At 49.5% G+C, this 26,810-nt stretch overlaps 1 protein-coding gene across 4 annotated transcripts in view; it reads right to left on the minus strand.

The window, feature by feature from the left end:
• Positions 1-1,043: 1,043 nt before the first annotated feature.
• Nr2c2 (nuclear receptor subfamily 2 group C member 2) overlaps positions 1,044-26,810 on the minus strand; it is a 59,022-nt gene continuing 33,255 nt past the window's right edge. For 2 of the 4 annotated variants that reach the window (XM_048356316.1, XM_048356315.1), the window contains exons 4-16: positions 24,281-24,383; positions 22,385-22,564; positions 20,390-20,537; positions 19,644-19,737; positions 16,735-16,868; positions 15,376-15,550; positions 14,318-14,439; positions 12,151-12,290; positions 9,821-9,958; positions 8,919-9,024; positions 4,871-6,210; positions 4,078-4,807; positions 1,044-3,628 (exon numbers count right to left, since the gene is read on the minus strand). In XM_048356316.1, the coding sequence (XP_048212273.1) occupies positions 6,036-6,210; positions 8,919-9,024; positions 9,821-9,958; positions 12,151-12,290; positions 14,318-14,439; positions 15,376-15,550; positions 16,735-16,868; positions 19,644-19,737; positions 20,390-20,537; positions 22,385-22,564; positions 24,281-24,383 (1,515 nt within the window). In that variant the 3' untranslated portion in view covers positions 1,044-3,628; positions 4,078-4,807; positions 4,871-6,035. Of the gene's footprint in view, positions 3,629-4,077; positions 4,808-4,870; positions 6,211-8,918; positions 9,025-9,465; positions 9,669-9,820; positions 9,959-12,150; positions 12,291-14,317; positions 14,440-15,375; positions 15,551-16,734; positions 16,869-19,643; positions 19,738-20,389; positions 20,538-22,384; positions 22,565-24,280; positions 24,384-26,810 lie in introns of those variants that run through there. The other 2 variants (XM_048356318.1, XM_048356317.1) reach the window with 2 other exon arrangements.

Genomic DNA, 26,810 nt, shown 5'->3' on the forward strand with positions numbered 1-26,810 from the left:
TAGTAGTAAGCCACAACAGTAATGCCACAACAAAACAGCATTTAATAAAATGCATAAAGCTAATAATCATGCACTGCAGTACTCTATATACAAACACAACAATGCAAATTTCTCTTCAAGACTGAAGACACTGATTAGATATAAAACTCAGTTTAAAAAGAACATGCTAGCTTTTAAATGCCATCACTTAACAAAGCTGATTTCACATGGGAGGAAAGCTGTATAAAGCTACAGCTTTCAGCAGGTTTTGAACCTGGAATTAAAAGAATGGCATAGATGATATTTGTTTTGTGAAGGGCAGAGGTTACAGTCCCAAGAAAAAATCTCACACCTGAATTTTCCTTTAATAGACATTTTTAAAAGGGCTTTTAATGCAGACAGAAATCCAGATTACAGGTAGAAACTACAGTTGATGCTATGAAAAATGTACAGCTTTTCAGTTATAAAACTAGTTGAACACTGATTTACAAGGTAATTGGGAAAACGGAGAATGTAGAAAAATATTCCAGCACTTAGTTGTAGGTGGAGCAGCAATTGAGATTCATGCGTGCTCAGGCGCCACAATGACACTCACGATACTTCTCTAAGGAAAAGCTCTTTCTGTGTAATGTCTATTCCAGCCGAATGTTATCCAAACGTTAACACACAGTCGATTGGTGACTTTCGCTGAGTTTTTTTTTTATATGTTGCATGTATAAAAGACACCAAATTCACTGGCTTCTTAACTGGTAGTATACAGGGATATTAAAAAAATACCTGCCTTTTTTTGGTGTTGGGTTTGGAAGTTGGGGCCTCATGCTTGTTGGGTAGGTGTTGTGCTACAGGAACCAGCTTGGTCTTTGCTTGGTTAGTAAGTCTGAGTCTCGGCATGCTGCCCAGGACCACGATCTGCTGTTTGACGTGTCCTGTACTTGCTGGGCTGTCAGCAGCTTCCCTTGGTGGAGGTGGGGTGTCTCTGGCTGCTCTGCTGGGCTGGCCAAGACCCATGATCCTCCTAATCTCAGTCTCCGGAATAGCCACCTGACTGCTCAGGTTATTTTTTGTAAGGTCTTGCTTTTTTGGTCTGGTCTGGACCGTGACCCTCAGATTTATCTTTCCTGCCACAACTAAGATGACAGGCACACATCCAGCCAAAAATATCTGACATTTCTGTTTCCCCCAAATTATATTTTAAGCTTGTGGTTGAATTATTCTTCGGTTATTATTCTAAGAAAAATATCTCAAAAGAAACGTCCATGCATGAGACTGTTGATCTTTAACTGGAGAGCCACTTTCAGTGGTGTGCTTGTCACAGGTATGCTGACAACCACATGGAAGTAAGGCCAGGGGTAGAGCAGAAGCAAGGCTGACGGCTGAGTGCCCCGTGCCGCGGAAGGCAGGCCCTGACGCCTGGGCTTGTTTCAGAAAGAAAGCGGCCCGCACGTGATGTTAAGTTCCGCAGGGCTCTCAGCAGGCCAGGCCCTGGCTCCCGTGTCTCAGCCCTGTCAGCCTAAACCCCTACCGTGGGGATTTACACCTGGTAGATGAGGAAATTTTTGGCACCTGTAGTTTTAAGGGCATATCCGTGTTCAAATGTAATTTTTATCTAAAAATTTTAAACCCTAATTTAGTTTAGTGGATTTCATTTACATACTTTCAGAAAGAAGCACTTTAAGAACTGCAGCTTTTATGCCACAAAGGTTAGCCCGGGCACTCGTGCTTGACTGCGGGAAGGCTGCCTCTTTTTACCGGTGTTAGCTGGGAAGTCTGGTCACAAGACAACGCAGTCTTGCTGACTAAGCAGAGTGAGCATGGAGACAGCTGGGAACTGCTGTGGATCTCCAGACCCTGCAAACAGTTCACAGCACTGGAGAAGGCGGACAGCGCTACACCTTAAACGGATGCATGAAATGCATTGAATTAGGATTAACTGGCTCCCTTCCAGCTTTCTTGCCTGGTGAGCCAGGAGAACAGAACTGTCGTCCTATCAGAGCTTCCTTGTCCAGAGGATCTGCTGACTGCTGGATGTGCTGGTGTCCCCTGTGGGGACCTCAGAACATCCGCTTTTGTAGCTACCCATAAACATAATTGAAATTTGGATACGTGGCTACATGTCTGTATATGTAATATACACCTATATACATACTATATACACTGTACAGAAGATATAAACACATGTACATTCATTCAGTCATCCAGCCTGGAACTCTGGACATGCGCAATGCCGCTTTAGGGACCAGGTCTGTGCACGCGAAGTGCACACTGGCAGGAGGCACATAACAAGAAGGCCCAGAACCTGTGTACAAGAGACCCGACCCCACCCTCTCTCTCATGAAGAGGTTGTCTTTTAAAAAAAAAAAACAAAAAAAAACGAACATGTCAACGTGAAGACATTTTTGAAGCTCACATAACAGACTAGAGGCTGGGGAGAGGGGGCGCCGGGGCCTCCCCGGCAGTGGAGTGCCTTAGCCAGGTGCGCGCCTGCTTCCTTCCTTCCTTTTCCCGAACAGTGGGTGGCAGCAGATGGCCTCGACTTGGGGGCGTCTCAGTGCCACTCCTCCACTGCACCCAAGAACCGATAGTGGGCAGTCAGCAAGCAGCACGCGCACCCTCCAGAAGGCATGTCCAGAGCTGCATGGGCAGCTGGGGTGCTGAAGGGACCCGCATGTAGGATGGCCTACAGGAAATGCCCGCACAGGAAAAGCAGGCTACAGTGAGCCCTTCATTCTCAGACTGTCATGGGTGTCCCCCCAACTGCCAAAGTGAGTGACCTCTGGAATCTGCAGCCCCACCTGGGAGCCAAAGCGACTGGTGTTGCCACCCTGGCTGGTGTCCTGACAAGCTAGAAAGCATTCCTAGAGCGAACAGCACACGGGCATACCTGGACTTCCGTATTCAAACCACAACAGTAAAGGCGCTGCCAGCCACAGGCAACTCCTCCAATACACAACAAACTTCAAATTGGGAAGATGGTGGCATCTTTATAAACCTAGGTCATTTGGTCTTTAGTACATCTGCCCTCTTTACAACAAGCACGCTTTCCACACAGAGCTGTCCTAACCCAGCAGGACTGGGGTAGGTCTAGACGAGAGCACACTTGCCTAGGAAGTGTCTGTCCCGCGTCAGCCATGTCCCTTCACTACCAGGAGCAGCCAGGCCCCAAGGCAAAGCCGCTCGGGAGCTGGGCAGGAGGGACTAGCCTCAGCTCATCAGACCACAGTTTCACAAGCTGCAACCAAGGAGAAAGGCCTATGAGGGCTGAGCCCAAAGAGGGTTGAGAGTTCTTGAAACTATTCTTGGCTTTGGCCTAAACTGTTCTCACAAGAGATGGAATGGACCTTCGCTCGAAGCCTAGACATGACCCCCAGCAGCAAGAAGTGGGTAATATGCACGTGATCCTTCAAGGAAAGGCCACTTGAAAGTAAGGCCGACAAGAGCTGGGAGAGCAGACCTTTCATCGGGCTGTAGAGCAGGCCATGACCGGCCAAGGGACTGAAGCCGGACTAGGATAGAAATCAACTGAGCCAATGGAGCCTTTTTCCTGTTGGTGCCTCACCAAAGCTCACTACTTCAACACACTGTGGCACAGGACACCGAGCCCTGCCACAGCAATGAGGGTTGACTTGTTCGTACCCCAAAATTGGAAAAACTGAGGGCTGGGAATATGGCCTAGTGGTAGAGTGCTTGCCTCGTATACACAAAGCCCTGGGTTCAATTCCTCAGCACCACATACATAGAAAAAGCCAGAAGTGGAGCCATGGCTCAAGTGGCAGAGTGCTAGCCTTGAGCAAAAAGTAGCCAGGGGGGCTGGGGATATAGCCTAGTGGCAAGAGTGCCTGCCTCGGATACACGAGGCCCTAGGTTCGATTCCCCAGCACCACATATACAGAAAACGGCCAGAAGCGGCGCTGTGGCTCAAGTGGCAGAGTGCTAGCCTTGAGCAGGAAGAAGCCAGGGACAGTGCTCAGGCCCTGAGTCCAAGGCCCAGGACTGGCCAAAAAAAAAAGTAGCCAGGGACAGTGCTCAGGCCCTGAGTTCAAGGCCCAGGACTGGCCAAAAACAGAACAAGCAAAACAAAACAAAACAAAATTCAAAAACTGAAAAGCAGGCAACTATAAAATGTATAAATGATTCAAGATGCCTTCCACCTATCAAGTCCTTCACGAGCAGGGATGAAGAGACTTGCACTAACACACTGTTCTGGATATGCTTTTTGTCTTAATTTCGAAGTTCATGGCATGGTATGGTTAGAAAAGTGAAAGGTGAACTGGGAAATTAAATCCTTTCCGTCACTTTGCAGTCGTTGCTGTGCTCGCGTGAGCGGTGAGCCACAGCCTGCACCGCGCACGCACGGGTAAGTGCGGGCAGGAAGGGCTGCCTGCCGGGCAGGGGCGCCCCGAGGGCCCCAAGATCGTCCAGCTGGATTCAGCAGACGCGAACAACCTTGTGCCAGGTGTTCTTGATCTTGCCTCAACAGGAAGCAATACAAAGCGCCTTGCCCCGTCTCCAGCATCTGCCCTACTTCTCACAGGCAGCCTTGCTGTTGACATATCCTACACATAACTTCCTTACAACCAAATTGTGGTATTTTGTAAACTCCAGTGGCTATAATTTACAAGGGAAAGAATCCCCCGGGAATGAGTGCTTCCTCTCTCCCCCACTCATGGGGGTGGAGCCTAAGGCCACACATGTGCCGCTGAGCGACACCCCAGGGCTGCCCTGCTCTTAGGTGAGACGCGGTCTCACTAAGTTGCCCAGGCTGTCCTTGGATTTCCCAGTCCTGCCTCGGGCTCCAGAATGTGGGGGGTTATAGGCATGAACTGCATACCTGGCCTCAGGGTTGCTTTTGGAAGAGTGGGCATCCTGCTTCTGCACCCACTATTTAAAACACTATGGGGTGCTTTGTTGGTGTGGCACACACCTGGAGAAGCAAAGTGCACAGCATGCCAGGACACTCTCCGCCAGCCAGTAGAGATGGCGAGTCTGCAGACACTGAAAACCCGAATATTTACAACCAAGAGAGCCTGTCCTGCCAACAGCAGCTGCACTAGACGTGAACAGAGGTCCATCCAGATGCCAGTCTGACTGGCCCGACAGACTGCTGCCCAGGGCCCACGTGGAAAGCCAAGTGCTGGACAGCATGCAGCCGCCCCAGGGCGCACGGAGGAAGTGCGGTCAAGGGTCACAATGCTCACTTTGTACTCTGGGTCAAAAGCTGGGTCCAGCTGCCACGCGCCATGGGGGGACCTGGGAGGTGCTTTCGTCCCTTTGTCTGACCAGCTACAATCTAATTCCGTAAGATGGCCATCACAAGAGAAGCCCAGGTTCCACAGGAGTCCGCAGACCCCCACAGGCCAGGACCAGTGGGCACCCCGCCCCCTGGCTGGCACCTGGCTGGGCCACACTGTGGTACTGCCAGCGCACTCCCACTCGGGGACAGTGTCTGCCACCTATGTTTTGTTCATGGGAATTTAGTGCAGTGCCACGACTGGGCCTTCTCTTCCTGGTGCAGTGATTGTCTCCTGACCCCTAGGAAGTTTTCACAGAAATCATCAGCATTTCAGCAAAAGACATAGAATTTTCCATTTGCCCTGCCCACTGGCAAGATGCTGCTAACAGTACAAAATTTGATAAGAAGTGCTTAGAAAGTGCTAATATTATTACCCTGGTAATTAGTAGCTATTAATTCCAAGGAGATTTTTTTAAATATATTTACACACATACTGTTCTCTTAGGTTCTTTAGTTTGCTTTAATACTAGTCTCTAATATTATAAAACTTCATTTTTGTTTTTGCCCTTTGAGAATTTCTAAATACAAATTGAGTTAAAAGATTGTTTCAAAATCTGGTTCATCAAAAGGCATTAAAACATTTCTTGTGGCCGGAAAGGACCCTACTAGTCTCTTAGTCACTTGTCTTGGACTAACATGTGAGAGGAAGCCAGGCAGGAAGGCGAACACCCTGGAAATATTTGCACATACCAAGACAGGCCTACTTCACTCCCCTGTGTCTGCACGGGCCTGGCGGGCTCTCGCCGGGCAGCGGGTGTGATGCGCACTATAGGCTGGCCCCGGTGATCTGGCCGTTATACTCCGCCGTCTCCATCTTGAGGATGTAAGGGATTATGCTGTCTATTGAAACGTTGCCGATGAGACCAGTAAAAAACAGTTCTTCTGTTATGTTGGAGCTCATGAGCCTGAGTGCTGGTAGGCGGACGAGAATCCGGGCCAGTCTGGAAGAGGGAAGAGCATTAGAGAAATGGAGGGGCTGCTTTCGGTCCTGACACAGCTTGGGTTCTGGGACCCTATCTGAACTGCACAGAATGGACACAAACCAATCTAGTACTTGCCCTTGTTCTTGGTTTTCTGATTTCAACACTTCTTCCACAACCTTGCACAAGGATGGGTGGACAAATTTCTCCTCAGTTTTGTGTACTCACTCCATCCCCCCCCCCAAAAAAAAAAAGAGAAAGGAAAAACTTGGAAACTCATCAACAGATGATAGGTTAAAATATGATGTCTTCATATATAATGGACAGCTACATGCTCATTAAAAAGATGTCAGGTGTGGTGGTGCATGCCTGTAATCCCAGCAGTTGGGAAGTTGAGGTAGAAAGGTTGAGAGTTCAAACCCAGCCTGGGTTACCCTGGTTTTTTTTGCCAGTCCTGGGCCTTGGACTCAGGGCCTAAGCACTGCCCCTGGCTTCTTTCTGCTCAAGGCTAGCACTCTGCCACTTGAGCCACAGCGCCACTTCTGGCCATTTTCTATATATGTGGTGCTGGGGAATCGAACCCAGGGCTTCATGTATATGAGGCAAGCACTCTTGCCACTAGGCCATATTCCCAGCCCTGGGTTACCCTGTTGTTTTAAAAAAAAAAAAAAAAAAAGCAGGAGGTCTGACAAAGACAACAAAAATGGGCAAGACAGCACGGCTCCTGCCATTGCCTGCAGGAGCAGCGGAGCACATGGGAGGAGGGAAGCAGAGAGGAAGTTTCTTCCATTTCACAGACACCCTGTGGGGGGAGGGCATATCCCTCTCCTGCCTTGGGGGGCTGTGTATGTGACCCAGAATATCCCACACAACCCGGCTGTTCCTCCTCCCGGAGCCCACATGGGAGAACAAAGGCCAGAACAGTGCTGCCGTGGTGCTGGGAGCTATAGTCCAAACTAGAAGCAGTCTGCCTTATTGTGAGCAGGGCGGTGGTGCGAGATTGCGCATGCTCCTTTCAGATGACAGGAAGGCAGGCAACAAAACATAGATCTTAGGGTCCCCCTTACATATACGTTAGCAGTTTCTGGAAGTAACATGTTTGGTTTCCTACAATGCATAGATTATTCTTTAAAAGGAGTACTTAGTCATTTGAAACCAGTACCCTCCATTCAGCCACCAGGAGTGATCACGGTCCAGTCCTGTGGGGCACACAAGGGTGGAAAGGGTACCACCGCCAACTGAGGGAGCAGAACAGGCTAAAGGGGCATGAGGGCAAACCGAGGACTTCCTGGAGGCTCTGCTCGGCCTTGGAGGATGTGCCTAACGGTCCCACTGGCACAGATGCCAAGAATGGGGAGTGCAGGACTTCATTTCAGGAAAAAGGATAGAAAAGAAAAAAAATCAATGTGCAAAGAGGATGTGCTCCATTCTAGGGCTTTTTTTTGGGGGGGTGGGTACTGAGTGAGTTTCTGGGTCCTAAGAAAGCTTCCGTATCTTTCGGCTGTTCATCACATATTGCTTCCATTGGAATCATGGAAAATCTGTCCAAGGCGAGTTGCTGAGGTTAAGCAAAGTCATCCAGGAGGTGCTCTGCCTGCCCTCGGGGCTGGCTGTGGCACAGGGGCGGCCCCGACAGCCCCCTTCTCAAAGTCAGTGAGGATGGCTCTGCAAAGGGCAGGGGACCACGGGACCCCCACCCACCACCACCACACCCGACAGATGGCTGGGAACTGTCTTGGTTTTAGCACTCAAAGAACCTGGGTGACTGGCTGTCCTGCCTTAGGGGCAAAAAACCCCACAGGGCCAGAAAGGGGGAGGGGGCTTTGTGCTCTAGACACGCACAGAACGAGTTCTATGCAGTCTGTGGAGGGCAGGGACATGTCTGTCTGGACTCTTAATTTTGCTAATTTGGGGGAGGGAGCTAGGGAGGCCAACAGCATAGTTGATGTAAAAGGGCAGCAGAAACTCCTGCAGCTGCCTAGTGGTGCGAAGAAGTGTGGAGAAGCTGTCAAGACATTCTGCTTCTGGGTAGTCTTGCACAACTATCCTCTTCAAGCATATACACGAGTGCTTATAGTTACATAAACACCCACTGTTCTGATGTTGCTAATTAATTTTCACCTAAGTAAGGAGACTGTAAAAATAAACCAGGGGCTTGGAATGTGGCTTAGTGGTAGAGCACTTGCCTAGCATGCATGAAACCCTCAGTTCGATTCCTCAGTGCCACATAAACAGAAAAGGCTGGAAGTGGCGCTGTGGCTCAAGTGGTAGAGTGCTAGCCTTGAGCAAAAGCAGCTCAGGGTCAGTGCCCAGGCCGCCCTGAGTTCAACCCCAAGACTGGCAAAAAAAGAAAAACCAGTTTATTGGAGGGTAAAGCATTATCTTTCTAGGCGTCAGCTTTGGTTTCTGCCATGTAGCGCTCCGTTGCTGTCTCCAGCGATGGGCCGTGGCCACACCCTCCTCCCTCCTGGAGGAGACTCTCCACGAGCCTCCTGGAAATACTGGCCCCAGTGAGATCACCTCGCACGCCCCTCTAGTCCAGCCAGAGACCCCTGAGGCCTGGCCACACTCACAGGCAACATGAGTGGCCAGCAGAGTGCCCGGCATTTTCACACACTAGCCTCGCCTCTACCACATCACCTGCCAGGCTGCCAGAAACAGGAAGGTCGGCACAACTATTTTAGCCTCCCAACCCTCCCCCACTTGCCCACCCCGCGTGGGGGACCCACCGGTAGGTGTCTTCTGAGTAGGTCTTCTGCACGTAGTCCTGCAGCTCCATCTGTGCCTTTTCCTGGAACTTTTCAATCTGGCTTGTGCCTGTCAAACCTGGATGGTCTACAAACAGAAAAGTCCCCTAAATTCCTCTCTGCATGTAACGCTCAACTGCACACTTCTTACTCATTGCTTTTTAGTCAAACTCCTGACAAACTTCTTCAACACAGCAGACGGAGGCGTGAGTTCTGTCAGCACTGGCTTTGCCCTATTCTCTCCCAAGGCTGGAAGGTTCCAGGACGGGCGGGCGCCTGAGTGACCTCCCTGGGTTGGTTCTGCACATTTGCTCCCTACTGCACTAGAAAGACTTTAAAATTACATATGACTAGAAATGACTGGTTTCTATATATTTATACAGTTTCTCCCCGTTTTCTTGGCTATTTTGTTGTTGGTGAGTGGAAGACTGGGGAGGAAGAGAGGGTGCGCTGCCGAGGACGCGGGTGAGAACCCCTCCGGGGAGGGCGTGGAGCCACGACGGCCCGGCGCCTTTAGCTGCACGCCAGAAACAATGCTGCCGCCGCCTCCTTCACTGCCAGGACTGCTGCCTGCCTGTCAGGGAGCCTGCATGCTCTTGTACCCAGAGGACGCCACAGCACCTGGCACCAGGCAGAGCCTCGAGCAGAGGAGGGGCAGGAAAGGGAGCGCGGCTCCCATGCGGACCGTTCAGTGTGGACATCACATGGCACCACAGTGCTTTCTCCTTCAGGCTGCAAGGCAAAGGTTTAACACAATGTTCGTGCTGCTTCGTCAACAAAGCAATCTGGGCAGGCTCGCCACACCCTGACGACATCACGATCGTGTTCAGTACTAGCAGCAGACACAGTGAGAAAGTGCCACAAGTACCCACCACATATCTTACCGGGGCTAAAGAGAACTATAGCTTTAAGGTATGCGTACTCGTAGCCGTCTATATCCAGCTTCGCCATGCTGTTGCAGAATTCCTGCAGCTTCCAGATGTGTTCCATGACTTGCTTGATCCGGTCCCCAGAAAGCTTATCTACAATGAACAGCACAGAGCACTGAGAACTGACCAGCACGGTACACCAGCTTCACCGAGGGGCTGCTCGAGGCAGGGTGGAGATGCTTTCCCTTCCTAATGGAACAAATCCCACACCTGGCTGCTCAAGGCCCAGGTGCCATTGCTTCTGCTCTGCCTCAGAACCCATCTTGGAACCCTGTCTCTCTATCCCCCAACCCTCCCCTTCACAGCTCCCCTCTCCCCTCCCCCCAGCCCTCCCCTTCGAAGCTCCTCTAGTTTGAAAGTGCCAGTGGGGAACTGAGGTAATTATCAGGAGACATACCTCACCTTAGAGCAGTGTCTCTCTGTAGGCCCTCAATGAATGTTTGCTGACCTTCACTTTTTTTTTTTTTTGCCAGTCCTGGAGCTTGAACTCAGGGCCTGAGCACTGTCCCTGGCTTCTTTTTGCTCAAGGCTAGCACTCTGCCACTTGAGCCACAGCGCCACTTCTGGCCGTTTTCTGTCTATGTGGTGCTGGAGAATCGAACCCAGGGCTTCATGTATACAAGGCAAGCACTCTTGCCACTAGGCCATATTCCCAGCCCTGACCTTCACTTTAAATGGTGCTATTAAAATGTTATTTAGTTGTTAAAAAAAAAGAAGCCCAAGAATAAAAAATAAAAAATAAATTTACAGCTGGACCCTAGGGGCTCATGCTTCTAATCCTAACTAATTAGGAGGCTGAAAACAAAGTGATCATAGTTCAAGACTAGTCCAAGCAGAAAAGGTCAAGAGATTGTATCAAAAATACCAGGAAAAACTGGCTGGAAGTGTGGCTAAATAGGTACGTGTGCCAGCCTAGCAAGTGTGAGGCTCTTGAGTTCAACCCCAAGACCGCCCTCCCTCAAAGAATTTTACGCTATTTCATTTAATCCTTCTGACAATATTGATGATAATTATTACTGTACTCAGTTAAAAATTTTAAAAAGATCATTGGTGACCAGATCTCATTTAAATTCAGTAACCATTCTGAGGGAGTAACTAGAAAAACAAAGGCACCAAGTAACTCACATTCCACAACATGGAATCCCAGGTACCCAGTGAAAGCGCTGTCCACGCCCACTGTGGCGCAGGCACTCAGCATCGGTCTACAACCCTGGCCACAGAGTCCAAGCAGGCCAGTGGGCTGTACATGCCACATGTGGACAGAGCACTTTGTGTCCCCGACCCCTGACCACTAAATATTAGATGGCCTTCACAGAGCTTTCTAGGGCAGCTATTTGGTGAGGAGCAGCTAAGGGGAAGATACCTGCCTCCTGGACCCAGGTTTGTGCCCTTGTGGGGGCAAGATAGGGACTTTTCTGGGGCCTGAGTTTCCCCACATGTACACGTGAGATAATGAACAGCCCTGCAATGTCAGTGGTGAGGATTTGTGAATTGTACGCAGAAGACCAAACTGTCAGGAAGATGAAATGATAAGCTGTGGCTATTTTAGAAACATCACAAAATGCCAGTTAAGGCACTGATTTTTCTCCAGTTTTTACAAAAGGTTCTTTGTATGAGAAAAGAGCACTGGTGGCTCATACCTGTAATCCTAGCTACTCAGGAAGCTGAGGATTGAGGTTCAAAGCCAGCTTGGGCAGACAAATCCTTGAGATTCATCTTTTTTTTTTTTTTTGCCAGTTCTGGAACTCAGGGCCTGAGCACTGCCCCTGGCTTCTTTTTGCTCAAGGCTAGCATTCCGCCACTTGAGCCACAGCGCCACTTCTGGCAACTTTCTGTATATGTGGTGCTGAGGGATTGAACCCAGGGCTACATGTATATGAGGCAAGCACTCTTGCCACTAGGCCACATTCCCAGCCCCGAGATTCATCTTTAATTAACCAGCAAGAAGCCAGAGGAAGAGGTGTGACTCAAGCGGTAGAGTATTTGCTGTGAACGAAAAAGCCAAGTGAGAGCATGAGGTCCAGAATTCAGGCCCAGTTACTAACACAAAATCATGGTGGTCTGGAAGAAATTCAAATGCTCTGACTAGTAACAGCTCCCATGACTTAATCCAACTTCCCTTGGCCTATGGATGTGGTAGGACAATAGAGCTGGCCAATCTGCTATACTGGCAGCCTTGGTAAACACAGGTAGCTTTGGTAAGAGGCTTCTAGCCAGGCTATGCCCTGCCAGATGGGCAAAGGCTGACCCTAGAAACACTTGATCCCTCCGTTCCCAAGCCGTACCTTCCTGGATGCTGTTCTGCAGGTGGTTGACGATGGCGGCCAGGATGGTGGAGAGACTCATGACCTGGGCACACTGGGCAAGGCCGAGGGTGAAGAGCTCATTCCAGCAGGCTCGCACCAGGCTGGTGTTGCAGTCCTGTCTGAGGACACAAGGATGAGGCTGAGTGTGGTGGGGGCCCTTGTGCAGGCAGTAAGCACCAGGACTTCTCACACAAGCATTTGGCAAGGGATGTGGGGAATGGCATATCCAAGATCATTCTTCTCCCAAAAATAACCAGTCTGTTTTTACTGAGGCCCCTTTGACAATATTCTTATTTTTTACAAAAAAGACTTGTAAGACATCTTCAAAGAAAGGAATGGCCAAGCCATGCTTTCTCACAGCATTCTAAATCCTGAGCAGTCCTGGCTTGGCTCTGTCCTATAAGATGGGTATCTGGGAGGAAGGGCCTACAGCAAAGGTCAAAGGACAAGGGCTTAGCGTGGACTCAGAAACACCCTGCCAACTCTGGCAGCCAGGGAGCAAACAGCTAGGGAGCTGGGACTGAGGTAACCGGACACCACTCTCCCCGCAGCCATCTCTGGGTAAACACCATAGTCTGCAAGCTCCAGACGCAGCATCTCTAGCTGCATCAGGCCTGGCCTACCTGCAGGGAAGCAAGTGCTTTGCACTTGTTATGATCATAACCCTGACTACAAGCCATGACAGATGTCATGAGAGACAGCTGATTGCAGGATTGTAACCACTCTGTACAATTCCTTAATAATAACAACCCCCAGGTGCTAGTGGCTCATGCCTATAATCCTAGCTATGTGGAGGCTGAGATCTAAGGATCATGATTCAAAGCCAGCCTAGGAAGGAAAGTCTGTGAGACTCTTCTCCAATTAAGCACCAAAAAATTCCAGAAGTGGAGCTGTGGCTCAAGTGGTAAGAGTGCTAGCTTAAGCAAAACAAGGTTAGGGAAAGCACCCAGACCCTGAGTTTAAGCCCCAGGACCAGTACAAAAAAAAAGCTAAAATGTGTTAGCACATTTAATCTAGCCTGAGCTGAGAAACCCTGTCTAGAAGGTTCCAAGTCGCTCTAATAGAAAACAACATTCAGAGCAGCGAGTGCCTTGATGCTCAACCACCAGCAAACAAGAGTCTCATCTCCCCAATGGTGCTGACCACAGTGGGTTATCAACAGGAGACCCAGGTCATGGCCTTGACCAGGTGGGAGAGAGGGTGGCCTTTGTTCCTAAGGGTTCTTAGCAAATTTGAATTTGCACCACTTCTTTAGCAGCCACTGTCTGTCTAGTTCTCCCAGAATACAAACCATCTCTGTGCACCCCCCCTCTCTCTCCAGCCCAGTACTGGGGATCGAAGCCAGGGCCTTGGGCATGCTTGGAAACGTCCTACCATTTAAGCCATGTCCCTATCCCTTTTGTTTCTATTTTTGTTTGTCTGGGCTAGCCTCGCTAGTAGGTGGGACTACAGGCATGTGCCACTGTCGCTGGCTTCCATGTCCCCTGGATGCCTGGAGTGTGAGGGGCCACAGCGTCTCGCCCCCAGCACCGCGCTGCCTCTCCCGCACTGCCTAAGAGCTCTGTGGACCTTAACCCACGGCAAGGGTTCTTTGGGGAAGAAACTGGAGTCTTTGAGACATGAAGTGACCTGTACAGGCCTCACAGCTGGCAAATGCTGTTCTCATGGACGTACACCCAGCTCTGCCTGCCCCAAGGTGGGTCTGGTGTCCCCTCGGGTGTTTTCTGCATACTACTTAGGGCCAGCTCCCCAGTGTGTCCTGAGTTTTAGCTGCTGTCTTCCAGCCAGGATGAGAACCAACATGGCAGCTTCACTGGCTAAACACAGCTGGGGCTGGGCTAAGGGAGAAACATGACTGCAACGCGCAGTCATGTTCAGTGAGCAAATGAAGGACTTCAGCCCAGAAGATGCTGGGCTGCACCAAGGTAAGGTGCTGGGGCAGGATGTCGGCTGGGCCTCCATAAAGGTCTGAGGCACACTGCCGTTGCCAGCTTCTGGCCCACCGAGCACCCTGAGCAGGAAACTCAGGAGGGCTGAGTGAGGTCACAGGACAGCCAACTCCAAGGACCTCGGAGGCTTCGTGCACCATGCCTAGAGAGGGGAAGGCCTCTACGCAAGGACACACCCAGAGACAAAAGCCACGTACCCAAGGGCCTGGAAGGCCGGGATGGACCTCGCCCAGTGCATGGAGAGGAAGAGCAGGCGGGACGCAGACTCGCAGATGTAGTGCACATTGAGGTACTCTGGCATCGGGCTGGGCATGGTCAGCTGGAAAAGAGGGGACAGGACACAGGTGGTGAAGGAGGGCCCAGGTGGCAGCCAGAGTGACGACCTGGCTGTAGAGCCCATGTGGGCCCATCCGCAGTGGAGGGCACAGCCAGACAGGACTGGCAGCACTGCCAGTCTTTCTCAGTGACTCCGGGTTGGAATGGGTAAGGCCCGCTGACCCAGTCCAAACACATCTTTGCAGCTGCTGCCTCTGCGACCTGTCATGTGTTCTATTCCACTTTGATCCCTAGGTCTCAGTGGGAGCAGGGGCACAGGGTTCAAGCTCACAGGCTGGCAGCTATTTGGGGGTCGCCTGAGAGGACCATGAGAGGGTGTGGAGCAGAGACCTACTTGCTGGAGGACATCCTATCATTAGGACGCCAGCCAGGCTCCAGATAGCTGCCAAGGACTCCGGTGCCTGTGAAGTTGGGATCCCACTGATGAGCAAGTAGAGACAGCAAGACCCACTCTGGACACAAAATTAAGAGGGTCTAGTTGCTAGGAAGATGGGGACGACTGGGAGACCTGGCAGTGCTCTCCGAGGTTCGCAGGCCTGCCTTCTGCAGCTGTGGGGCAACGTGGTTGCGGAAGCGCTTATGCAAGAGCTTCTACTCTGCAGAGGAGACCAAGATGCTCTGAGCCCATGCTGAGGCCAGGCTGGGGCGGGACAGGCAGAGGCAGAGCAGCCAGGCCTCAGCCCCGCCGGGGAGCAAGTACTGCAGCCACGCTGGCAATGACAAAGATGGGCCACACTGCTGGCCTGGAAGGGTCGTTTCAGAACCAGATGATGCTGCAAGCAAGCAACGAGGGGAAATATTTCACAGTGGGAACACTCGCAGTTTGCGATGAGCTCAGCACTGGTCTGAATTCAGAGGCAGGGCAGCTGTGGGAGTGGGTGGACCCCAGCAGCTGGGGCAGGCGGGGGCACTCACTCACCTTAAATGTGACATGCGTATCTGAGAGGAGGGGGCCCTCGACCTCGATGATGGGGGTGGACTGGTCTCTGCTGATGACGTGGATGCTCCCTCCCCCGCTGGCGTCGACCCCATCAGCCAGGCTTGGTGGGGAGCTGTCTGTGGTGTTAAGTGCTTTAGCTAAGGTATCAAATGCCCTGTTGGCAAAAACGAAGCACAAGGGCAGCAAGTGAGAGAGGACAGCAGCTGAGATACAGTTTAGAAAAGCCACACACTGAAGAGGAGAATGCAATTCTCCTTGTGGAGCTTCAGTTGTTCATCATCTTAGGAACTGGGCATGTATATTAATCTTCACACTTGATTTCTACTTCCTTATAGTCACCCTCTAAAAACAGTCTTGATTTTATGGATGTGAATGCTGAGGCTTTACAGTAATATTGAAGAACTTTTCCAAAATCCTGCCCTATTTGAATCCTATCCTCTTTCCTCTGGACCAGGAGCTGGATTTTGCTGTCAGACTGCAAGTTAACAGTGAACAGTGACCTGGTCAGTTCTCCATCAACCCATGTGAATCTAGCTCGAATCTCACCACTCAAAAATAGTAGAGGTGGCACTGGTGGCTTGTGTTTGTAATCCTAGCCACACAGGAGGCTGAGATCTCAGGACTCCAGTTCGAAGCCAGCCCAAACAAGCAGGAAAGTCCGCCAGACTCTTATCTCCAGTTAACCACCAGAAAGCCAGAAGTGGAGCCGTGGCTCAAAGTGGTAGAGTGCTAGCCTCAAGCAAAAAAAGCACAGAGACAGTGCCCATATCCTGAGTTCAAGCCCCATAACTGACAAAAAAAAGTAGACCCGAGAAGTCAGGCTAAAACAAAAGCAAGGTTTGAATCCAAAAGGAGATAAGCTACTACTATGCAGGTACATTAGTAAGTTTAAAAAAACAACTGCTCACAGAAAGTGAGCTACTTAATTTTCTGTCTGGAATGAAAAGCAAGTTTTCTGCACATTTTATATCTGTGTGTGTGTGTGAGTGTGTGTGTGTGTGTATACACTCACACACTGTAGGGAGAGCCAGGAGCACAGCTAGCTGAGGTCTGCCTGAGGGCTCCTGTTGCAACTGAAAGGAGACAGGCATGCAGGGTCACTGTGACAACTTTACAGTCCTTGATTAAACATGAGATGCAGGGCTGGGGAGAGAACTCAGTGGCAGAGCACTTGGTTAGCATGTTAAGACCTGAGTTTAAGTTCCTGAACCAAATGAAACAAAACATAAACACAAGATTGGTGCCAAAATGTAATGCCTGCTCCTTAAACCCCCCCAGCTTCGTAACTGTGACGGTGTATAAGTAGTCATGAGGGCCTTTATACCCACAGGCTCTTACCGAGTAATCTCACTTGCAGACTGGTCCTCTGGCTGGATTTCTGAAGTGTCACCATTATTCAAAGATTCACTGAGGTTGGCAAGGGAGGTTACCACATTTGCCAGTGTACCCAAAGCTCCCTGGCTTGTTTCAGCCTATTAAAATGAAAAACAATAACGTTAATGATGAATACACATATGACTCATAGCTTTTTTAAGGTATGAATGAACAGAGGACACACAAGGGAGATCTTTCTGGCAACGGGATCAGTTCTCTATGTCCTGGTCATGGCTGGTGTTACACAAATCCACAGGTAGTATGTCACAGAAAATAGATAAATTGGTCTTTGCTAACCAAAACTTCTATGTATCAAAGGTGTTATTAAGAAAGTAGGGCTGGGAATTTGGCCTGGTTGTAGAGTGCTTGCCTCGCAAAAATGAAGTCCTGGGTTCGTTTCCTTAGCACCATATACATAGAAAAAGCCAGAAGTGGTGCTGTCGTTCAAGTGGTAGAGTGCTAGCCTTGAGCAAAAAGAAGCCAGGGACAGTGCTCAGGCCCTGAGTTCAAGCCTCAGGAAGGAAGGGAGGGGAGGGAGGGAGGGAGGGAGAGAGAGAGAGAGAGAGAGAGAGAGAGAGAGAGAGAGAGAGAGAGAGAGAGAGAGAGTATAGCTGGGTGCTGGTGGCTCAGCCTGTAATCCTAGCTACTCAGGAAGCTGAGAGCTGAGGATCATAGTTCAAGGCCAGCCCGGGCAGGAAAGTCTACAAGACTCTCATCTCCAATTAACCACCAGAAAACAAGTAATGGTGCTGTGGCTCAAGTGGTAGAGCACTACTAGCCTTGAGTGAAAAGCTCAGGGGCAGTGCCTAGGCCCTGAGTTCAAGCCCCATGACCAACAAAAAAAGGAAAGTAGTTAAGAAAAAAAACCTCACAAAATGTCAAACAATATATGCAAGTCACTTTTGTAATGCTGGCTTAGCAGCCAGAATATCCGAAAAAAACCTCTTACAATTCAGCAATAAAACCAGTAATTCAACTGAAAAAACAAACAAAGGGTATGAAAAGACACACAAGTGACTAATAAGCATATGAAAGACATTTGGTATGGCTGGCAATGCAAGTTTAAACCTGTGACTAGGTCTACTTCATACCCACTGGACTGTTATAAATCCTAAAGACAATACCAGGAACTGGCATTGAAGTGGCAAAGTAAGAGCTAAGGTGTTGCTGGTGAGATTATAAATTAATAAAGTCATTTTGAAAAAGGATCTGGTAGTTCCTCAATGTTTAAACATGAGAGGGATCATATGACCAGCAATTCTACTCGAAGCAGAAACAATTCAAGTGACCACCAGTTGTCGAGTAGATAAACACAGGCAAGCCACATAGTGGCATAGTGTTTGGCAGGGAGAGAGAAGGAATAAACAACTAGTATGAATGCCGTCATGGATGGACCTGAAAGATACTGAGCTAAGTGGGGCCACACACTATATGAAATGTACAGCACTGTGCAACCATGGAGAAAGCTAGGTAATGCTTGGCAGGAGAGACCACTGCTCAGCAGTGCTTAAGAGTTCCTTTTGGAATGAAAACATTCTGGACTCAGTGATGATTACAAAGTTATATAAATATACTAAAAACTACTAAGTTATATATTTCAGGATTGATACTGCATGTGAATTCCGTTTCAATTAATAAAAAGCTGGAAGCCAGAGGTGAAACATTTTCACAAAGTGAAAACCAGCTGGTTTTACCAGAAGAAAGGTCATAGCCAGGTCACTGATGAACAAGTCACAGAGAGTCAGAACACTGTGGAGCTGCTGTACAGTGTGGCGCGTGCAGAAGGAAAAACCAACATACAGAACAACACACTTTACTTTGTGCCCTGGCTGCGCCACCACCTCGTCACAGAAGACATAACCGCTGGAGAATTGGACACCAAAGCCCTGGATCTCTAGTAGCCCTGTGCTTATTCCACAGCAAATTATTTTGAATAGAACCTTTTCAAAGTAAAGTTTAACTGCTTCTGAAAATAGCTACCTTTAGGGACCATGCATGTGCTTTAGCAGCAAGCTTCTGGGTGGGTGCTGGAGTTCCAGTTCATAGAGGAGGGAAAGGCTAGAATGGAAGTCTGCTTCTGCAGCTCTTTCTCTCAATTAAACACGAAGTGCCTTTTGCATTCCTTTTCCTGCACCAGTGATGATAGTTAACATTTGCAGAGTGCTCAGCATGTACCAAGTGCTTTAAAAACCTTCTTGTTTCCTCTCAGCCCTGAAGGAGTCAGAGGGGTGGGAAGGAGGCTGCTGGCTCCAGAGAGCAGGGCTGGACTGAGACATCCAGGCCAGGGGCCCGGGAGGCTTGAACCCCAGCCTCAGTTTCTGCACTAATGGCTGCTGTGAATTCCTTGGGAACCAGGAGTGTCCCCAAGGTGATCTACCTTCTCTTCTCTCCACCCTACCTCCCAGAGCCACTGCACTAGCAGGTGCTGGGGGATAAGCAACACTCCGGGTGTGACCCAGAAGCTCTCATCACTCATTACCACTGCTCAAAGCCCCCCCTGAGGACCAAAGTGTGCAGGGCAACACTCCATGCCAGCCAAAGGGCTCTCGACTTGGCCTTCATTTTGCCTAAAGGAGATGTCATCTAGCATAGTGAGTAGCTGGCACACGAATGTGCGTGGGGACAGGTGAGGCGGAGGCCTGCTGGGCAGTAGTGTCCCCGCTTGGCTACACCCCCAGGCGGCCATGCATGGCTGGTTGCTCTTCCCCATAACGGGGTTCTCATTACCGACGGAACAGAACGAGACGCAGCTTCCGCTGCGGTAGGCCAGGCTTTCATAACTGCCTCTGAGGGCTAGTGAGGTGGGGGCCCGCGAAGAAAGTGGCTACACTGCCACACAAAAGAGGAGGAGAAGCAGGAGGAAAGAACCTCACCTTGGAGTCCGCGGCCAGCAGAACAGTACCATCCTCCCGTATCAAAGGCTGCTGGATGTTCACAAGCATTCCTGGATCAAGAAGACCTGTTTGTCTATTTAAGACATAAAGAAACCCAGAGTAGCTTCTAATGTGTACGTACAGAACAGTCATGCTGCATTTACCCGGCCTACCACATGCGCACAGCTGCCTGCTGGGAGAGAAGCTCCAAGTGGACTCAGCCACGCGGTAGGTGAGCAGTTCTCCTTCCATGGCAATCATGTTCACAAAGCTGGTCTAGAGCTAAGGCAGGATGGACACACGGACACGCCAGGGTTCCCACACTGTCCGTAACCACTCTACCAAAAAAGTTACCTTGGTCTTCAGAAAATGACCATGACACCCTCAACTAGCTCTGTGGCATGCTTTGTTCCCTCTTTCTGTGCCTTTTAAAACAAGTTTACTAGATTACACGAAGAAGGTACAAATTAAATTATTCATGGCATTGTCTGGGACCTGACCTCACATTTTAGTTCCTTGTCTAGATGGCAGAAAAGCCCCAATCTTGAGTCATAGACAAGTGTTTTCCTGTGTGAGTCAAGTCTAACCTGCAGCACCAAACTGGAGCCCTTAAGCAGGCTGGTGGTGAGATGGAGCCGCTCTAGAGATGAATGCAGCGTGCCGGGGCTGTGGCAATGGGTGAGGATCCCCTGCCTCCCCTGGGGGCTCTGAAGGCTGATCCCGGGGCGGCCCGAGATGGGACTGACCTTGCTCCATCTTTCTCTGCCACAAACGTGGGAGTAGCTATTAGAGGACTCCTTAGATCCTTCCGGATATAGATCTTCTCAGTGGAAGCAGCACAATTGCTTGGTTTCTCCCGTTGCACATCAAAAGGTTTCCGTTCACTCTGTACAGCTTGAATCACAATGCAAACACTCGCATTTAGAGAGAAGATTGAGATCAAAGCCACAGCCCTGATAGTCAAGTATGGGTTCTCTGGTGCTAGAGCTGCCTGCCTGCCCAGTTACCACAGTGGGCTTTCCTGCCACAGGAGAGCAGGCTTCAAAGCTAGATGAGGCACTGGCAAGTCTGAAGGCACACATAAGGAGCTCAGAACAGCAGGTGCTGCCTGCAAAGGGATGCCCACAGAGCCCTGGCACGAGCAACCTATGGAGGCCCACTCATGGGACCACGGGGATGTCATTTCTTCCCCCAGCAAAACATACTTTGTCCAGAACAAGAAATGTCCATATATTCGAGTGGGTTCATCACAGTAATCTCATGTCACAAATGGTAGAGTACCATTCTAATTTCTGATTCCATCTTAAGTAGCTTCAGTGTATTGATGGGTACCAATCTTTATCAATTTCTCTCTTAAAAACAGGGTTGTTGTTTTCTTAAAGGAAGAAGAGATGAAGCTCAGAGACTTAGATTCAGACAAACTGGTAACCAAATGGAAATCCAGCCGGATCCAGAGTTTGCAATGCCTGTGACTGCAGAATCTATTCCCAGTCACTTCTCTGAGTAAGTATTCCCTATTGAGACAAGACAGCTTGGTACTGTGGGCCAGTTCCACAGTAAGCCTGTGATATATTTATTCATCTGGAGGAAGACCAATATGACTAGGTAAAACATATGATAGCCGGGCGCTGGTGGCTCACACCTGTAATCCTAGCTAATCAGGAGGTTGAGGCCTGAGGATCGCGGTTCAGAGCCACCCTGTGAGACTCTTATCTCCAATAAACTACTCAGAAAGGCCAAAAGTGGTGCCCTGGCTCAAGTGAAACAGTGCTACCTTTGAGAACAGAGAGGCTCAGGGACAGCGTTCAGGCCCTGAGTTCAAGCGTCACAAACAGCAAAACAAAACACACACACACACACACACACACACACACACACACAACAGAAATTAGGCTATAATCTAAATTTCTCAAAAGACACATTTCTATTTTTCCCCCAAGAACTTTGCAACTTTCCATTTTCGGAAACGGCCACATCAAGCTGGACTGCATCGGGTTTGTCTAGGGAACCTGTCCTCCGGGACCCCAGGCCGTCAGCCTCGCCACGTTCAGGCCCCTGCCATGGCTTCACAGAACCACTCTCCTGCACGTCTCTTTGTTGCTAGTCTTGGGACCCAGGCTCCATGTTTTCAGCACTAGGAAGGGGACTGACCCCAACACTGAGTGGTTCCTGTGAAAGAGACCTAGTTTTGATCATCTCAGCCTCAGAAATCTGGCTCCGAGAGCTGAGAGGATGGGACTTAAGATCTTGCTGGTTGCCCCTGTCTCTCCCCCGTTACATGCCCCACCCTCCCCCTGCTCCCCTCAGAGCCCTAGCTGCACTGAAGTTTGACAGAGGATATGGACACATAAGAAAACACAGGGCTAGAAAAATATGGGTAGAAGTCTCCCATTGAACTTTGCAGAGCCATATGTCACCAGGACAGGGGATTTAGGGTCACAGATGAGGCCCCAGGGCTGAGACAGCCACCCAGCTCTTCAGTGTCAGACTGGAGTAGGATACGCAGTGTTTGCCCTGTTCCCCTACTCTGCTCCCCCATCCCCTCGGGGAAAGCACCTACCATGGGGATTGACCCAGCCCAAAGTGTCAGCTCAGAATCATCTGGGTCACCTAGAAGGAAACCCATGCGTGCAGCTGCACGGGCAGTTTTCAGATTTTAAAGCCAAGTGCAAAAGCCTTACTCAAGCAAGCTCCTGCTCCCTCTTCTCTCCCTCCTGTGTGGTGTTGACACTGTTACTCACATTCCATTTTCATGCCCATCTCTAAGCACTTTTTCAGCCGGCAGAACTGACAGCGGTTCCGGTGGTGTTTGTTGATGATGCAGTCTTGGTTGCTCCGGCAGCTGTAGGTCAAATTTTTCCTCACGCTCCTCTTAAAGAAACCTTTGCAGCCTTCACAGCTGACAGCACCATAGTGACGGCCTGAGGGGAGCAGAGAGTGCGCCACAGTTCACAGCAGCAGAGGAGACCCACCCCAGGCCCACTGGTGACCTGCGCCCACACGGGCTGGAAGGGCAGTCCCCTGGGGAGAACAGCAGCCCAGCATTAAGCATAATGGCCATGTCCACCACCTCATTTCTCCATCATCTCCAGAGCCGTCTTCTGAAGTCATGATGGAAAAACAAGTCAATGACATAACCTTCTGTCTCCTTGGGGGGCCTGGCTGGAATTACCAGAACCAAAGGTGGGAATAGGCCAGGCACTGGTGGCTCGCCCCTAGCTACTCCTAGCTACTCTGGAGGCTGATATCCAAGGATTGTGATTTGAAACCAGCCAAGGTAGAAAAGTCGGCGAAATTCTTTTTTTTTTTAAATTTGTTATTTATTTATGTATTTATTTATTTGTAGCATTGGTGTTTCAATGCAGGGCTTTGTACTTTTTATTGTATTTATTTATTTATTTATTTTGGCCAGTCCTGGGGCTTGGACTCAGGGCCTGGGTACTGTCCCTGGCTTCTTTTTGCTCAAGGCTAGCACTCTGCCACTTGAGCCACAGCGCCACTTCTGGCTGTTTTCTGTATACGTGGTGCTGGGGAATTGAACCCAGGGCCTCATGTACAGGAGGCAAGCACTCTTGCCACTAGGCCATATCCCCAGCCCGAAATTCTTATTTCCAGTTTTAACCACAAAAAGCTGTGGGTCAAGTGATAGAGTGCCAGCCTGTCTTTGTAATCTCCCCTCCTTCCCCCCCCCCCCCCCCATGCTGATATGTACTCGGGGCCTTCCATTCTCACTTGGCTTTTTCGCTCAAGGCTTGCACTCCACCTCTTGAGCCACAGCCACACCTCTACTTCCAGCTTTTTGCTGATTAATTGGAGGTAAGGACTAATGGGCTTTTCTGCCCAGGCTGGCTTTGAACCATGATCCTCAAATCTCAGCATCCTGTGTAGCTAGGGTTATAAGGGAGAGCCAGACCAGTGTCCTACCTCCAAAGTCCTTCTAAAAAAACAACAAAAAAAACCCACCCTAAGGTTCAGGACAACAAAACCTCCAAAATATTTGAGAATTTTAGGGTCACAGAATAAAGTGGAACCAAGCAGCTGTGAACTCAGGCCTGGGCCACACATCCCTGGAGCTGTGCTGTTCCCTCATTTGCTTTTAATAGCCCACACATCTTCTCCAAGCCCTCCCCACAGAGGTCCCTGAGCTCCCCCCTGAGGCCCTGGCTCCACTGGCCACAACACCCCTTTCCTTCACCGACATCACTTGGAGCGGCACGCGAGGCTCCCGGGCGGGACTGCCTCTGGGGATGGCAGTGTCTTGCTGCAGCAGTGCACCACACTGCGGGGGTGGGGAGGGGACATGGAGGAAGTTCAGAGGAGGAAGAATATGCAGACGCCCACTTAGGGGATAGCACAGTGCTGTGTCAATATAAACTACATTAAAGAGATGACTCCTTTCTTAGGAGCACCACTAGACACTAAGATTTACAAAGCATAGAAACAGTTCCTTGATTTTTCATGCTTATTCTAATAATCTAACCAACCTCTTTACTTATATTACTACCCCAAGGAGAAAACTGGAGTTGATGTTTGAAACCTATAAACCTATGGAAAATGTTCTTTCTCTGTTCACCACTGCCCAAGGCCCGTCACTCTGCTAGTCATGATGCACACGAACCCAAACTGAGGTGGCGTACCAGAGGCTTTGTCGCCGCACACCACACAGTACTCCACCACCTGGGGCCGCTGAACGTCTCCCTTCCCCAACAAACGCTCCACAGAAGCAGAATCCGTGACGATCTAAGGGAAACCAGCAAACAGAGCAGCAATTAAAAATCTAGCTCTGCTTAAGTTGGGTTTCATTGTAAATTATTGTCTTGAGTTCCTAAACAGAAAATGGAGGAAATGGAAAACCCCAGCTGACAACTTCACTGACAGCTACAGCCCTGTGCTTTGCTGGACTGTGTGTCCTTCAGTGGAGTCTTCACCAACAATTCCATCTGGCTCCTGTCCACAAGACTGGGGGCCACATAAGGGCCACACACATGCTCAAAAATGAGGACACATAGTGTCTTCCAGCTGTCTCTGTAGTCCCATCAGACAACTACAGAGTATGCAAAAGGGCTTCTTTAACAGAGGGATAAACAGGCTTTAGTAAACAGGTCTCTGGTTGAGGTCCCTGGTAGTAGAAGGACTATAAAACATACCCTGCTGTTTGCCCTCACTTGTACATGACTTTCTGGGTGACAAACAGTGCTGCCCATATCAAAATGAGTGAAAAACAACTTATTAAAAACATAATTGGGAGGGCTGGAAATATGGCCTAGTGGTAGAGCACTTCCCTAGCATGCATGAAGCCCTGGGCTTGATTCCTCAGCACCACATATGTAGGAAAAGCCAGAATTGGCGCTGTGGTTCAAGTGGCAGAGCACTAGCCTTGAGCAAAAAGAAGCCAGGGGCAGTGCTCAGGCCCTGAGTTCAAGCCCCAGGACTGAAAACAAAACAAACAACATACTCAGAAAGGGTATCCATGGCTCATGTTTGTAATCCTAGCTATTCAAGAGGCTGAGATCTGAAGATCACGGTTCAAAGCCAGTCCAAGCAGTAAAATCTGTGAAACTCTGGTCTTCAATTAACTACCACTAAGCCAGAAGTAGAGCTATGGTTCAAGTGGTAGAGTAGTAACCTTGAACAAAAAAGCTCAGAAATAGCACCCAAACCCTGAGTTCAAGCCCCAGGACCAGCAAAAGGGAAAAAAAAAAGTACTTAGTTTGAGCACATGCTAAGCCTTCAAATGATTTGTGCTTGTTGGACCTACATAAAGCAAACACTGTGGAACACTGACACCAGTAGCCTTTGTGAGCCGGGAGGCCGGGAAGGGTGGGCTTGGCTTACTAAGTTCAGCACAAGGTATCTCAAAGGTGCAGTCTGGGATGTAGTGGTTCACACCTGAAATCCTAGCTCAAGCGGCAGGATTCCTGGCCTAGCAAGCTCAGAGTTTAAATTAAACCCGGTGCTGGAGAGAGGAAAAATGTAGTTTTGAAAGCTGAACAACTGGTGTTCTGACCCCAGCTCACCAGGATGCAAGTGTTCACCAATTTGATGAAAACAAGGCATAGTGATGCATGCCTGTAACCCTACCACTCAGGAGGCTAAGACTGGAGGATGGCAAGCTGTAGCCCATCCTGAGCCACCGAGACCCTGTCTTAAAAGAAAGAGAAAATTAACTGTGATGTATTGGCACAATGGAATATTTATTCAGCCTTTAAAAGGAAGAAAATTCTGAGAGGACAAAATGAATGAACCTTGTAGACATTGCTAATTGAGATAAGCTAGTTACAAAAGGCAAAACTGTTTGATTCCCACCTCTATGAGCCCTAAAATTCACAGAGGCAGTGGCGTGGCCAGAAGCTGGAGAGAGATGAGAACACTCATTCTTCAACTAGTAGAGAAAAGTACTTTATCAGTGCCTTCATTGTGGAGCATTGTGTGTACGCCCTTCATAACTTGTTTAAATAAGTTACAGAGGTAAATCCACTTAATGACACCAACTCCTCTAAAACTAGTTAATATGATAATTTTACATGACACACAATTCACCAAAAATTTTTAAAAGTTACAAACAAACAGGGACAGCTGGGAGCCGGTGGCTGATGCCTGTCATCCTAGCTACTCAGGAGGCTGAGATCTGAGGATCGCAGTTCAAAGCCAGCCCGGGCATAGAACTCTGTGATACTCCAATTAACCCCCAGAAAACGGGAAGTGGCACTGTGGCTCAAGTGGCAGAGTGCTAGTCTTGAACTGAAGAGCTCAGGGACAGCGCCCAGGCCCGGAGTTCAAGCCTCACAACTGACAAAAACAAACAAAAAGCAGGGATTCCACTTTGACCTGACCAAACATGTTCCCCGAGACAGTGGTCTTGGGTCTCTGTCCTCTAGGTTTTTGGTTTAGAAATTTACTGCCTCCCAACCTCATGCTGAACAACAGCTCTGCTTTGCCTTCATATCTACTCTTTGTGCAGATGGACCTGCCTTGTCACAGGGAGCTCCAGGGAGACAGAAAGGTGAGCCCAGAGCCAACAGTTCATAGGAGCAAGTAAAACCAGAAGGAAGAGCCAGGACTAGGGTTGGCAATCTGGAAAAGAGCTAGGAGATCAACCATTACGGGCTAAGGGCTGCCACCAGGTGGCCTTGGCCTTCATTAAGAATAATTCTCCTGCCCTTTTCT

The sequence above is a fragment of the Perognathus longimembris genome, chromosome 10 (assembly GCF_023159225.1).
Source record: "Perognathus longimembris pacificus isolate PPM17 chromosome 10, ASM2315922v1, whole genome shotgun sequence".
Classification (NCBI taxonomy): domain Eukaryota; kingdom Metazoa; phylum Chordata; class Mammalia; order Rodentia; family Heteromyidae; genus Perognathus; species Perognathus longimembris.